The sequence below is a fragment of the Aythya fuligula genome, chromosome Z (assembly GCF_009819795.1).
Source record: "Aythya fuligula isolate bAytFul2 chromosome Z, bAytFul2.pri, whole genome shotgun sequence".
NCBI classification, from domain to species: Eukaryota; Metazoa; Chordata; class Aves; order Anseriformes; family Anatidae; genus Aythya; species Aythya fuligula.
The window spans coordinates 60958707-60974925 of record NC_045593.1 but is presented as its reverse complement, the minus strand read 5'-3'; the positions used below and the strand labels follow the sequence as shown (position 1 = coordinate 60974925).

The window sequence follows — 16219 nt, the reverse complement described above, 5'->3', positions numbered from 1 at the left end:
AAATCAACCTGCATATTGAGAGATAAAATGATGCAAAAACTTCATGACAGCTGCAACAGACAACTTCTGCAGAGCATCTGAGGTAGGCTTAAACGAGAAATGCTTGTAGGACACCAATTTAAAATTAAGCTTTTTTGTCCATAAATAATACATACTGGCGTAACTACTAGTAATTTGTTCAAAACAGATGCATATAATGCACAAATAGCCAGTATTTTTTTCAAATGAAGGAAGAAGCAAACTAACATAGTGTCAGAAGTTTCTACACATTACATAAACATTTCTGCAAACATTTGCCTATTTAAACAACAGATGAACAAAAACGCAAGCCCCATAAATAGACAATGTTCAAATCCTGCTCCAAATATAGCCTACACTTGGTTGTACTCATGTCATATCTAATATCACAGCTGTATAAATCACAAACACAAAGGAGACTGTTCTGAAAATACTGACATCAAAGAGGAAAGATTCAGCCTGTAAGTCTCAGTTATGGTACCAGAAACAGCTTTCAGTCCTATCCAAAGTAAAGTGCGCATACGGCATCTAGCACAAGGAGCCCAATTAGGTAACACTTATCCTGTAGAATTCCAGAACAGCTTTGGGTCGTTACGCTCAGTGGTCAAGAGAAGAAATCTTTCACTTGTCTTAGTCATTACTCGCTAGAAGGTGAATTATCCAGCCCAGGGATCTCTTCTGAAAATTCATCAGTGATTCCCATACAGCATCCTCAAACTGCATGTCAAATCAAAAGCAGGTTGGTCTTCTTTGTGACAGAAGAGGCTTCTTTTGCTTCTCCTTCGCCCCCACCCCCCAAAAAAAGAAACAATACTTACTCCGGATTATGAGTACAGCTTTATGACTTAATGTTTCAACTTCGTAACTATGCTGAAGGAAATAACTAAAATGATACTTCAGTCATCTTGATTGAAAATCCTCATCTTCTCATAAGTTTTCAGCACATATTGGAAAGCTACATCTCATTACTACACTATCCCTGAGATACTACAATGCAGCGATCAAATTCCAGACTCAATGATCCATAAAAACAATGCTAACTTGCATTAATTAATTAATTAATTAACACACAGACTCAACAGATCTACCAAACAAAAGCTGCAAATGTTTAATGTGCACCAAGACTCACTAACAGAGGGCCACGGATTTGGGTACAACTACACTGGCTCAAAGCAGGGCTTGTGTAACATTAGTGATCAAAAAGAGGATGTTTCACCAGCAAGAACAGCCTCAGAAGAAAACAGTCACATTTTTAAGAAAAATCTACTTAATCACACAATACAAAAACTATCTGAAGATTAAACATCTTTTTATTAATGGTATGTATGTAGCTGTCACAGAATCAGAGAATACTTTGGGGTGGAAGGGATCTTCAAGACCATCCAGTTCCAACCCCCTGCCATGGGCAGGGACACCTCCCACCAGGCCAGGTTGCCCAGAGCCCCACCCAGCCTGGCCTTGAACACCTCCAGGGATGGGGCATCCACAGCTTCTCTGGGCAGCCTGTGCCTGGGCCTCACCACCCTCTGAAGAATTTCCTCCTTATATTTACTCCAAACCTACTCTCTTTTAGTTTAAAGCCATTGCCCCTTGTCCTATTACTACATGCCTTTTCATGTATTAGCATAGCCTGGACCTTGCAACAACAATCATTAAATAAGTACTATTATACTGTAACAAGATTCTACTACAAAACACCTACAATTCCCACCCGTAGCTCCGTCTTTATGTCCACACCAAGATGACATAGTAACAGCTAATTTTTACATCAAGCTAGGTAATATAAGCAAGCTACATTCCTACCAGCTGTTCTGAACCTCCATTTTCCTTGAGGAGAGCTGTTCATGTTTCAAACTAATGAAAAGCCATACACCTAAAAGATATGTATTTAAACAAAAGTTACTTTTACTTTTCATTTATTTATTTTAAAAACTCTCCAAGCAACTCTTCCCTCACTTAAAAAAAATGCAAAATTCACGTTCTGTTGTAGCACAATGTTATTGCACACCTGGGTGTAATGACTGCTCAGTCACATGAGATCATTTTACATCAGCTTTGCTTCTCTTGAATTGTGACAGTCTTTGCTCACTCAGAATGAATTCAGCATAACAATTAACAGGTTCTCTGTTCTAGAAAGCTGCTAGCAGATAAGATTAAAATTCCAGGTCACCATGATACAGAAACTGTCAAGACTGTCAAGCATCTCTTTTAAGTCCCCCTCCCAACATACTGAAGTTTCCATTTCTGTCTCCTACCTACAGTTGTTTTCCTTTTTATCACAGTCAGTAACTAAATGCTAAATACAGGTTTCCAGACTAAGATAATTGCAGTCACATTAGCCACTGTGAAAGTTTGCATTTTTGCAAAGTTTTGGCAAAACTAGGTAAATTTGATTTAAAGGGAGAATTACAACAGTTCATATTACATGTAAACCCAAACACTGAGCAATTTTATTTTCTTGTAGTACCTCAGTCCAAGATTTAGAAATCAAACAAGTAATCCTGAGGCACACCAAAACCAAAACTTTGCAGATATAGTCCAGGCTGTATCACATGCATCCTGTATTTTTCCTTAACATACTATTTATGCTTTCATATAACACTGGATGAATCACTGTGGCAACACATACTGAAAAAGGCAAAGTCCAAGTTTCAAGGAAACATTCTCTCTATAGGAATTCTGTGAACACTGACAACATGTAAAATATTACATGCATGTTCAAATTTGCAAGTTTGTTCTTTGTGCGTGGGCCAACCAGCCTGATTTCAGCCCAGCCCTGGGTGCTGCACCCTTGCCTGAGCAAGTTACCTGTCTCCAGCTCCATCTCTGGCTCTGCCTCCTGGACGGATCCCTCTCTTGTATGTTGTAGCTTTCTCCAGTCCTGTGTTTGGCTCTGACCCCTGGCCCTGGAGGGGCTTTGGACCCATGCCATAGCCCTGTCTTAAGCCTTGTTTGACTGCCCCTTCCTTTTTGTCTTCTCTGGATTCTTGGATGAACCCTGAACCCAGTTCATTACTCAGTTTTTTCTGAAGCCACTCACAGTCCCTCATAAAAGCACCTGTTTCTGACCCCTGTGCTCAAACCCTGGAGCACAGTGCTGTATTGACGAGGGCATTGCCCCTCTGGGGTCACTTTCTTCCCCAGGATCACCCATACATTTCAAATAGCTGACCCACACTGCAACCTAACAACTATTTAGGACCCGTGTCCCATCGTATCTCTTGATATTGCATGTAAGAAGTTTTAAAGTGAAATCAAACCTCAATGAATAACACCGAGAAGATGACTTCTCATTAATTTGATTCCCATGTATCAGAAGTTACTCTGATACACTAACCAAGTAAGCATCTATAATTGCATTTCCCTCAAAATGTCATGTTTGTAAATCTTAGTAAAGTTGCCAAAGGTTAATGAGAAGTCAAATTAAATACATGTACCAACTGCTTTTAGTAACTCCCTAGAAGGGTTTATAGAAAAGAAACTATGTTACTACGAACTCTAGTTGCTCATGTAAATCCTGATTAAGAATAACGGGGCCTGTTACAAGCACATGGTATAGGGATTACCTAATTTCATCATCTGTTAGATGTAAAACGTGTTCCCAAGAACAATGTCCTCTGTTTTTTATTTGGCTGAGAAAATCATAACGATTTCTGAGAGAGGACACGTCTTTTTTTTTTTTTTCCAGCAAAGGTCTTTTCTTTAAATGTACTGAGTGACTAAAGGAAAGTTCAAGGCAAACAAATCTTTCTTAGCTACTCTATCTTTAAGTTATGGGGATTTTTTGTTTTAATTGGGTTGTTTGCTTGTCTTTTTTTTGTGTGTTTTTTTTTTTTTTTTTTTTTTTTTTTTAAAGAGTTGTACGGATTTCTGTCCTTCTAACTTCCAGACAATGAACCCTTGTTTCCTGCAATTAAAGGCTGACAAAAAGAGAAAAATTTAAAAAATATTTTGCTTGCAGAAAAAGTTCGCATTAACTTTTAGAAAACAAGCCTGCTTTTGGCCCATGCGATCTTACAGAATAGGAATATATATATATATATATATATATATATATATATATATATATATATATATATTAAAGTAACTGACAGTTCCAACAGTGCAAACAATCATTTTTCAAAAATGACTCTTTTCCATGCATCTTGAATACTGCAAGGTGTTTTTTTTTTCTTCTTAGCACGATGACCTTAGTTCCTTAAACTCCTGGATATCTACCGTTATCTTGACATAAATGTCATTGCCTCTCTCACGCTACCAAATACAACAGTCAATTAAAAATGTTTTCTGTGACCTGTTTCTGTATCTTCATAAAAAGAAGCTGAGACAAGTAATCCTGGGATTTTTTGACTGGATTACCATGACTAACACATCTCACGTGGTATTTTTCCTCTCCTACCATTCAAGGCGTTTTTGATTCAAGAACTGAAAAGTGCCTGTAGGAAAGTAGGCTTCATCTCTGTTTATTAGTCTCTTCATGGCTTAGAGAATCCAAGACATCTACATGGGGCTGACATACTCAGTCACAGCCCGAGGTCAGACAGTAAACTTTAAGCAATCTAAAACCGTCAATTAATGTTGATGTACAACCACCTGGATCCCATGTTGACCTGAAATGTTTCACATCTACCTTACTGCAGCATAACACACAGAAAAAAAAAAGCAACATCTGAAACATGGATTTATCATTTACCCCACAATTAAATTAAAGATCACCAACAATGAAAAACACAAATTAGAACAAAAAGTGATCTGGCCTGTATCATAAGGGTACTGCTTTGAAAATTTGATTAGACTACTGTTCTGATTCCTCATTTTGTTGCAGGGAAGAGCTTCCCCACATGGCAGAAAAGAGGAGTAACAGCAAAACAACCCATAAAATTGTACTCTTCAAATGTGACAAACTACCAGCAGCACTCAATTAAAACCATAAATTCTAATTCAAATAAAGTATCATATACCGGACTTGAAGACTTTCAAGAGGATTATCATTGCCTTTAAGAACGAGGGCATTTTCAACCAGGCATGGAAAAAAGGAGGAAAGGGAAAGAAAATGGAAAAAAAGGAAAGAGATTATACATACCTAGCAAATGCTACCACATTATTTCTTTGTTACCTAAGGGCCTGTGTGTTACCTCTGAGAAGTTAACAATCACGATTAATCAGTCAAATCACTATGAAAAACAAATAAGGAGACAATGATGACAATTTCAGCAGAGAATTACTATTTTCTTCCCAACGCACACAGAATTATCCCAATACATACTGAAACATACGCTGGTTACCAGTATGTGTCTTCTTTTCAAAGTGAAACTTCTGAGTAAAGCTTTCCTAATTCCCAGGGAAGATTTTGAATGAAATAACAAATGCCCCAGGGGTATACATTGCTGCAACATTAGCATGATGATCGCTTCTTCCTTAAGGAATATTGAAAGCTCTTGAACTATATTTGGCAGTTCAAGAGAAGTGTATGTACTTCAGAGAAGTACATACATTCTCCTTCATCCAGAGAGGGTACACTAATTCTGCATTTCAAATATTCTGAGAGTTTTGTTTACTCTGAACAAGTTACCCCTCTCGATTGCTCCCAAAGTTCATTCACACTTCTAATTTTGCGTCTTTATGTATGAGAGACTAGATTATTGTTCAACCCTTTTTTTTCCAGGTAATTTCGTTAAGAAATGTATAATTTCAGTCCTGGTCTATCAAAAGATTACTGTCAGATTAATCTTTTAGTTCAAACATTTCCAGGCATGTTTACTGCAAAGAGGCTCAGAAGCTTCTTTAGCTCTTATCTCAAATTCTGGACCAGTGAGTGTTACTACACCCACTCAGGAAAAAACACAGCTGAGTTTACCTGTTTCTTGTGTTAGCATCTCTTTGTGGATTGTTCTTCCTCTGATGTATGTCTACCAGGCAGGTAGGACTTACAGAGAAACAGAAGCTAGAACGTACTCTTACAGCAAGAACAACAGAGTTCATTCCCCACACACTTGCTATGAGCATCTGACATTTGGTGCATTTTTGCTCCATGTTAAGTTCTGTCTGTGAACCAGAAACACAAGTCCCAGCCAGCGAGCTCTGGAAAGCAGCCCAAAGCAAAGATCACTTAGTTGAACTCCATCTGTCCAGGAATCCAACAAATACAACTGTTTATTTCCAAGTCTTATAAATTAATAGGCACAATTTCTACAACATGACTGCACTGGCAGTGTTTCATTTGCTGAGACAAAAGTAAGAAAAAGGATAGGGATACCAGTGCTGCATAAACTTTGGCCCTGTTTCTATTGACAAGGAACTTCACAACCTTCAGATAACACAGAAGCCTACAAGGTATAGAACTGCATAGATCAAGTAACTGTGAAGGACTCCCCTACCAGTTCATAATAAACACTGTCACATATAATCTTAGTTTTATATAAATGTCATGAGACACATATTAGACAAGGGAGCTGTTGGTGTTGCAGTACAAAGCAGAGAAATGCCTTAATTCTTCTAAGTCACTAAAAAAAAAAATTCCAACTCTACCATCAAGCTTTCTGCTGTTGCTGCAATGGTCTGTCACAGAAGCTAACTGCTTCCCTGCATCTGTTTGAAAATCAAGATTCTATATAGCCTTGGACAATATGGGAAAATGAGACTCCCTAGAGCACAGCTACTCCGTGATACATTTAAGGGTCCTATGATACATCAAATAAAACTCGTTTGATGAAGCATGTTTAATCGCAGTCAACTCTTCTAAATGCTGTTTAGTATCTATGTAACCATCTTAAAAAAGTTCAAGAGTTGCAAATTGATTAAATTTGTAAATTACAATTTTAACGAGAATCCTAAAAAATAAGTGCCTTAAATCCAAGCCTGCAGAGGAATGTAAGACAAAAAACAATTCTAGGACAATTGGTTTGTTGATCACACTATGAGAAGGAACACTGATGGTATCTGCAAAGCAGAGATGGGAATACAATGCACTAACACTAGCAAATTAGGAAAATAAGTACTTTATCACTGTTTTGTGCATCTGTTTTTTTCTTCCATAACTACTGTAAAGAATTTTTTTTTTTTTTTTTTTTTTTTTAATATTTACCACAAACAATTTTCACCGGAAGCTGACATATCTTACTTTTAAAGCAACCACCAAGACTAGGATCTCTGAAGCCTTTTAAAAAGGAATAACAAATAGTAAAAACACTCAGAAATGACGTGAAATTTTATATCCTATTCCTTTTGCATACTTCTGCTACAACAGCTGTAACAGGAGTTCAGAAATGTAAAATCTCATGCTGGTAGCTATGTTCTGTTATCCCACTGCATACAGCGTAAAGTATGGCATTCCCCTGCAATGATGCATTGGCAGTTAACACATCCTACCGGCTGTATGATGATGCTTCAGCTTCCTTCTGTCCCATTTACCTACCCTGAGTTCATGTTAACAGAGACTTCACAGTCTCTTTCCTTCTTGTCTGTATTCCAGATGCCTTCCATCCTGACAACCACGCTGGACTGAAAGTCCTTTAAAGAGCATACAGAGAAAGTGCAGTAACTTTGCGCTGTTGCTCCATAAGCAGCAGAACTGTGCAGGTCCTTTGGTTTGCTTACATGCTGCTGAAGATCATGCATTAGGGACTTTCTACACCACTGTTGTATTTTACCATTAAAAAAAAAAGCACCTCTTCAGATTATTTAGGGTATTAGAAACATGAGAACATGCATTTCTTTCCCACCACATTTCTGTGTCTCATCTCTACCTCTTTTAAACACATATAATGATGAGAAATGTAGATTATTCAGCCATAACTAGTCTTTTGGCACTGAGCTCCACCTGCTGACAACTTTTTCCAGCATTACAGAGCTTGCACACCAAGTCTCAGTTTTATCAGTGGTTCCAGTATAATGCTAAGGTATACAAAATATAGTCTATATGAACCATGCCTATGCTGAACTAATAATATGGTTTCTAAACAGAACCTGAAGTAGTGCCAATTTAACTCCCACATGCCCTGAAGCGATGCATTCTATTTAAAAAAATAAATAAAAAAAATACACTAAATAGTCATCAGAAAAAGTAAATACATATTTTTAAAGATACTGGGTTTGCACCTTCACAATATTTGTTTCTGTCATTTAGGAAAATGGGAAGAGACATTAAAATGGCACACAGACTTCACTGTATGGATGCTAAACAAAATTAATTACTATTTTGTATTATTGTTTGGTATTACGTCTACTGCAAGGTTTTTGTTCTCCCTGAAGATTTCTTGTTCTGTAACAATATTCAAGTCAATACTGATCTTCTAATTGTAAAGTCTTACTGTGAAATGCAAACCACCATTGTTATACTTAATTACTTCAGCAAATTTTACACTGGCACTGCAATGTTCCAAATATTCTTGGTGTTTTTATTTCTAATCAGATGATTAGATGCAATAGGGCTTTCTTTGTTTTAATTGTGGTGGACTATTACCACACTCTGCTGATCCAATTAATAACAAGAAAAACATACGTATTTTAAGAGAAACGACAACGCAAGCATTCATTAACTGCACACTGAAAAGCTAGCTCAAGCTTCCAGTTTCTGTAAAATGACATAACGTGTAATAACTTGGATACTACATTATTTTGACAAAAATATAACTCTTTTACTAGGAATGATCAACTACTACACAATGTCTATCTCCCTACTTCATATAAGTACAGAAGAACAAGTAAACTATAATTCTCCTGATTACATTGGGAACAATATTGCAACTGCAACTATTCTAAGGAACTTAAATATCTCTAACCATGCGAAAGCATGGTTATCCCATTATAAAGCTATAAATATTAGAAAAAGAAGACACAGTGTGGTGTGGTGGTTTTTTTTTTTTTTCATATAGGATGCCAGGATCATTGAATACAATCATTCAGGATTTTTTCTTATTCTTTGCTATAGTATCATGACTGAACAAAACAATCATCCAGCCATTTTCTATTTTCTTAAAATGTGTGCATGAACAACAAGATAGAGCTAACAGTCTGCAAAACGTAATTCACGTTTTCACGAACGTGAAAACGTATTCACGAACCCAAACCATACAGAAGACCAAAAAATATGAACCTTCCTACAATTCAGAGACAAAAAGGAACAAGGAAACATAAGAAGCTATAAAATGGCACACAGGTAACATAAGCTTGTCTATAAAATTCTATCAGTGTTTCACAACTGCATTCCTTTTTAGTGTCCTACAGTACCATAACCTACTGTAAGAGATGGGAAACAAAACAATTTGCAAACTATTGCTCCATGAAATTGGCTGTATTTATATGATACAATACACATACTTCATATAAACAGGACCTCAACTTTTTAATTTAAAATCACCAAAAAAAATCCAGTTGCGATTGAATACTTCTAAATACACTTCATATGCATGCTCACAATACAAGCCAATACAACATTTGTCATTATTAAGAATTTTTAAAACACGCATTTACAATGAATTTTCCAAGGGGAATAATAACTACAATCAAACGTAGTCTCAGACTACACTTAAATTACACGGCTTTAGATAAAAAGGAGAAACCTAAATACATTTATAGTTGAGGAAACAATGATCCTCCTGCATATGCCAGGATAAGCATCAGCAGCAAGAATGTTCCATTTCTGATCATTTATCGCCTGCATAATTTTAAGGAGTCTTACTGAAAAAGAAAAAAAAAAAAACACCCTGCTATGCAAATTGACAGGATGCTTATTTAAATACACAGCTCATCTGACTGTTACTTTTCTGACTGAGAGGTCAAGTCTTCCCTCTTGAATATTCCTTTAATTTTTTTTTGAAAAAACATTGAAAGAAATGGAACAAAGTTTTATTAAGTTAAATTGCAGTTCTACCTACCAGTATTTAGTCAGTTTATTAGCACGGGATATCAACTTATTAGTTAAACAAAACTTAAGTGGTATTTGCCTGTCTTGAATAACTCACTCATGGGAAAACACCCAGCACTTAAACCATATCCATTTTTCATGATGTATACAAATCACAGTACTAAATTCTCTGGAGTCAAATTAACAAAAATGTTGTTATTCTTGGCACACTTAACATATGTGAGAATATATTTCTCTCATAATTCTAAAAATCTCAATATACATCTCTTTCAGCCAAAAGAAAACTTATCATAGGTAACTTTCAGTCAAAAAAAATCCTGAGGTCAAAATTCTATATAGTGTACATATATACGCAAGGATTATTTTCTCCTACACACCAAAACACAAGTTTGGACACCAGAAGAAAGACTTTAGTAACCTTGAAGTGGGGTGGAAAAATACCATTCTACCATTTAGACTGCTCAGGCAATATTCAGTAGCACTACTGCAGGTTAGTAGAAGAAGCTAACAAGATCACCTACCTCCAAACAAACCCTAAGCCTCGTGTCCTTTAACAATCATTTTCCTGATCCATCCCATTCTCTTTCCTCATCATTTTGTGTATTATCATCTCCTCCTAGATGATGGTATGCATTCACGTTGTACGAACTAATGTTTTGTAACAATGAAAATGGACAGTGACTTGTAAATATTAAACAAATGTAGTGGTATTAAGAAAACACTGACAGTTAAGTATAACTGTAGGAATGCAGAAAAAAGAAGTCGATTCCACAAATAGATGGAGAAAACAAAAGCTCTCCTCTCAAAGACAAACATTTCTTCATCACTAGTGCTCTGTGGACCAAAAGAAGGCTGGCTAAACCTCTAAAGAAAACAAGTCACAAACACCTCAAATATGTCAAACCTCATCCGTAAAAGCAAACACTACTGTCTGTCCCTTTAGTAAACAGGTAACAGTTAGGTTTTTTTGTTTGTTTATGTGGCCTACTGTCTCTCCACATAGCTGCACAGAACTGAGAAAAGGAAGACACAAAACATTAGCAAAGTACTTTTAAAAATTACATAGTGTCTCATCAAGTAGAACAGTAAGTTTACTTTGATTATCAAGAGCATGTAAACATTTAAAAATAAGTTGCAAAGAAACAAATGTTAGTTGAAAAGAATTATTAGAGTACGTAACATTAAATTCTCGTTTACACAATGTATGCATTGATTCCAACAGCTTTTACCGTTAGTTTTCTATCTACATCTGTGAATGTATTTCTTCAACACAGCTGACAAAATTACCAATAGCTACTCAGTCATGTTCATTAAATCTATTTAAGGATTTACACTTTTAATTATAAAGCAATCTAATGAGAACCTTAGCACAAAGGGTATGGAAGGCCAAATAAAGTCTATGGACACACACAAAGTATTAGAATTTATTACATCTTAAAAAAATAAATAAATCACACAACTGAACTGTTTTTCTAAACAACTAAGTCTCCATAAATGCAAAGTGAAGTTTATTCACTTCAGTTATCCATGTAAATGTATGTCTTGAGCCTCTCATCTCAGGTCCGAAGTACAATAGCACAGCTGCACAATTCAGTAGAACTTACCATAGAAGTGACTGATCTGGCATCTTCTTCATAATTCACTACAGGTGGTGGTTCTTTCCCATCATTCTCCTGAACCTTTTGTTCCAGTAGTTCTTTCTGGGCTGCAAATTTTGCCTCTGAGCATCTTAATTGCTGAACTGTTTGCTTAAGTTCTTCCAGTGCTTGCTTTTGGCTCAACAAAAGAACAATACTGCAAAGAAAAATAATTTTAAAATGCACATGATTTAAAATGGTTACTTTGCTTTACAAGAACTATAAAAAGAAAGCGTTTTCAATATTGGAAACTGTTTTTTGGTGTAGTTTTTTTTTTCATCACTTTATCTATTCACTCAATGAAGGAAATATTATTAAACTTTTATAAGAGCGTGAAAATTCTTCAGCAGAGTTATTTGTAGAAAGACATAAGCACGTGAAGCCAATATTAGAAAATTCTCAAAGCTTCAAGACAAAAAAGCAATATATTTTACTTTGCCATTAGTTTTCTTATTTCAATCTGTAACAAAAACAATAAATGCAGATACTACTACTTTCATCCACTTTTGACTGAATTTATAACCACTAGGGTTCCCCATCCTTTAGAGAAGAAACAGACTTTTAGATTATGATTTCCAGTGACGAGAAACCCACTGCAATCCACACAGTTGTTGCAATAAGCATTTTCAATGCACTGAGTGTAAGGATGAGGTTAATAAATTGGCCCAGCCTAATGTTAGAGATATCTGTTGTCTCTGTCTTCAAGGCTGAAAGAAGACTCTGCTGCTTAGGTATATATTTTGGACTATAGACAAGTAGCTGCTTAACATTCTTAAGCTAAATAAATTGAGCTCCACAAGTAACTAAAACACTTTTTTTTCTCTCATCCTTTATGTTTTTTTGTTTTTTTTTTTTTTTCACTCTGCTCTGAATATCCCTCTGTTTCTGCAATATGTACTGAAACTGGATCCCATATTCTATTTGTGGTCTTATCGATACCACCATTACATAGTATTTTTCCATTAATGGGTTCAGAAATCACAGGAGCATTTTCAAATTACCCTTCTTACCTCCAACCCTATTCCTAATGCAGAGCAATGGCCACCCTCAACTACCATAAGCTTTCCTTTTTGTTTGTGTAAGTTTACATTTTGGTTAACCTCTGGTGGTTAGACCTCTACAGGTCCCTTCCAAACTCAATCACTGATCCTGTGATACATTCAGATAGATTAAAACACCGCTAGCCAAGCACAATACAGAACTCAGTTGGAGCTTACGAGTGTGTCACCTCAACTTATCAGTTATAGTTTTCTTCCAGGTCAGTAACTCAGACTAACAAGATTTAGTTACAGCTATGTTTTATGTCCACTTTCCAGTTTTCAGCCTATTTATCGGCTCTTCTTTATTTGAGAGATTTAATGCCTCCATTCGTACACTGACAGACTTCAAACTGTTACCTTATAAAAAAACAGTTTGTTAAGGACCCAAGATTCTCCTTTCTCAAACAATAGTTGCAGCACTGAAAACTACTAATCAGTTTTTGTGCTGGAAACAAGCTTGGAATGAAAGAAAAATGTAGGTGGCCTTCAAGCAGACATCTACATAAAGTGACTTGTCTCTTACCACTCTCCTGTGCTGCAATCATCAAGGTTTCCGACTTTGTTGCAGGCAACTGGAGAGACATTTGAAGAGACTCCACACACAAATAAATAAATACATAACTAAACAAAGCCCCAGACCCTGCAGCTTGCCTAGAAATTAATGAAGTTGAGTCTGGGGGACACCTAGAAGGATGTAGACCTGTGTGTGTAAAAGCAGAACATCCTTCTTACATTGACACCATCAAGTACAAATTCAGTTTTAAGAGCATGAAACGACAGCACTGAAGAAATGCTAGAAAGCTGATTTCCTCATTTGGAAAACACAAGAGATCAATTAAATGAAGATGGCCATAAGAAAGCTCTTCACATTAAGGTATCAGAGAACCCCCACATTCAACTTAAAGACACACTCCAAAATAGACAATCGAGCAGGTACCTAGATGGCTCTGTTGCCCTGAGGAACTGCCCAAACCAAAGATGGACAGAAATTGCCCAGCAAAGAAGAGCATCCATGGTACAACACGGACAACCATAATAGCACTCCAACTGAGCCTAGAAACATGGTCTAGAAAGAAACAGAGTTCTCACAGTCCGAAAGCAGAGATGAAGGAAGTCAAGGACCAGGTCTACTGAGAGAAGGGGCATCAAAGAAGATTGCAGTACTATGTCCCTCTGTACCTTTGGGATAACTTCTGGAAGACAGACACTCCTGTGAGCTCTCCCCCTTTGGAGAAAAAAGGAAACTTAAGAAATTATCCCTGTTTACAACCTGAGCAGATATTGAAGGATTTTTCATTTGCCCTGGCAAAAACAAATGTGTCTCACATTATTCCTCCTTTAGAAATGAAGCTGGTTGTTGTGCTCATGAACAAGGTTCAAGTAGCTCTGTCAACACTGCCCACAAAACTACTGGAAAATCCATAAAAAAAAAAATTGCAAGGCTTATCAATTTTGCACATCCACAGCTTCAATTGTGTCCAAAAAAGCATGGGAGACCTTACTCAACCTTGTTGTTGACACAGTTGCTGCTCTGCCATAACTTGCACATGTAAACACTGGATGTGGAATAGGCATAGCCCGAACACACTAAAATCCAGAAGTCTTAGATGACAAAATTATTCCTTCGCAAACTATCCTGAGACAGATGATTATTCAAACAAGTTCTGAAGTAATAAAAACCATCTGTCACTGGCAGGAAAAGATAAAATGTCATATCTCCAGAGATGTGCACTGTACTAAGCTACCAAAGAAACTAAGCCCTTACAACCAGTCAAATGATCACTTGTATGGAAAGGATGAGCATGATGTACGAAGCCACAACTGGAGGACCCGAAAGCAAAGTTCATCATGAGACTGTGGATATTTAAAAACATCACACAAAGAGATTAATAATCTCTCCTGAAGACAGCGTTCTTCATCTCACTATGGGAGAGGCAAAAAAATAAGTAAGTCTCCCCATGACATCTCCTGATGGCCTTTTACCATCAGGAGAACTTTGGAGAATATACCAGATCAGCTAAAATGTCAGTAACCCAATTGCTGAGTGGTTACAACTCATGATCCAGAGATAAGACATATCCTAGATATTGAAACTCCAGTGCTACATTCTCTTTCCTAGACTGTGGCAAGACGAATACCAGGATAACTATCTGCCTTTTTGCCCAAATCTGTCAGAGAATGCTCACCAATCCATCTATGCATAAAGAATTAGCATCTATAAACTCTTTGCCTATCGCTTTTATGAATGCAAACTTTGTGGTTCTTGGGGCTAGCAAGAGCTACTACCAGCCTCACAGAGTGAGATCTTACCTAAAAAATGCTTGTGAGACCAGAAGAGGGCAACAGGTAGGAAAGTGGTAGAAAGGTAAACTGAATCAAAGACCAAATATCCAATATGCTACTCTCTCAGGAGTGCAGATGGTATACTGTGCACACACAGACACACACATATATATAAAACAATCTCTGTGTTGCAGGTGATTTTGTCATTTGAAGGCAGAACTGGATATTGGTGCCAGGAAAATATTACCAACACAGTTTAATATTGAGGAGTAACACAAAATCGGGTGTGGAGATACACTTCACCACATGCCCTAATGAAAAATGCAGTAGGTGTAAAGCTCAATTCATAGTGCTGCCAGAATTAGACACAGAGAAATACTATCAAGCCCCAGCACAGACTGCCACTGTGAAGTCAGTAAACACAGCTCAGACTGGCAGTGCTGAAGCTGGGTCAGAAAGAAGTGGGGAGGCAAATGAATTGCAAACTGGTTCAAGGGAAGGAAATAAGAAACTCAGTTTTGCAGACTTTACCATCATATTGCCCAGATAAAACAGATACAGAGAAGATCTCCTCAGCACTGAAGGGTGAAGCTCAACACCTTAGGTGAGGCTCAGTAACATGGCCTCAAGACAGGTGCAATCTGGACTGAAACCAGCTTCTTAACACCACAAATGTCTGCTACAGGATTGGCCAACGGAGCCTACATGCAGCAGGAAGGCCGGGATAGTCTGAACTACCTTCAGAGAGACAGAAAGGCAATAATGAAGAAACTTTCCTAAGGAAAACCAGCAAAAATGACAAAGTCATGTTATTAAATATATATATATATATATATATATACACATATATAAATAAAACTCTCTGGTTCAGACTGTTTATCCTTTATGCAACGTGCAGCAAGAAGGTCACGAATTCATCAATTAGGTAACTGGAAAATATACTGTGAGTATATGTCGAATTCATCAAAGAAAGAACAGAAAATTATCTAATCACAGTAACTAAACACACATAAAGTTTCCTATATGAGTAAAATACAATTGGTAGCCTCAATTGACAAGGTGCCTTCAACAGATAGCTAAGAAAGTCTCTTTTGTGTATGCAGACAGTATTACCTGAGGAATTGTATTCCATTTCACTGGTATTGTAAATCAGTACTTATGACCAAGTTAGTATGACTATGACTGGTCACAAAAAGAATTGGAAAAACATCACTACAAACATAAAAGTGCTTTTGTGTTTTTTTGTTTTTTTTTAATCTGATATAATTACTTCAGTCTAGACTAGGATGTGAATATTAACCAGAGGTAGCAGACGACCAGTGATCTGGCACCAGAATGACTCATTGTGATGAATGATTTATTTATGGCATGTAAAA

General features: G+C 36.8%; 1 protein-coding gene across 3 annotated transcripts in view; it reads right to left on the bottom strand.

The window, feature by feature from the left end:
- FER (FER tyrosine kinase) overlaps window positions 1-16219 on the bottom strand; it is a 184529-nt gene that overhangs the window by 119799 nt on the left and 48511 nt on the right. For all 3 annotated transcript variants that reach the window (XM_032205776.1, XM_032205778.1, XM_032205777.1), the window contains one exon: window positions 11488-11677. In XM_032205776.1, coding sequence (XP_032061667.1) covers window positions 11488-11677 — 190 coding nt within the window. The remainder of the gene's footprint in view (window positions 1-11487; window positions 11678-16219) is intronic.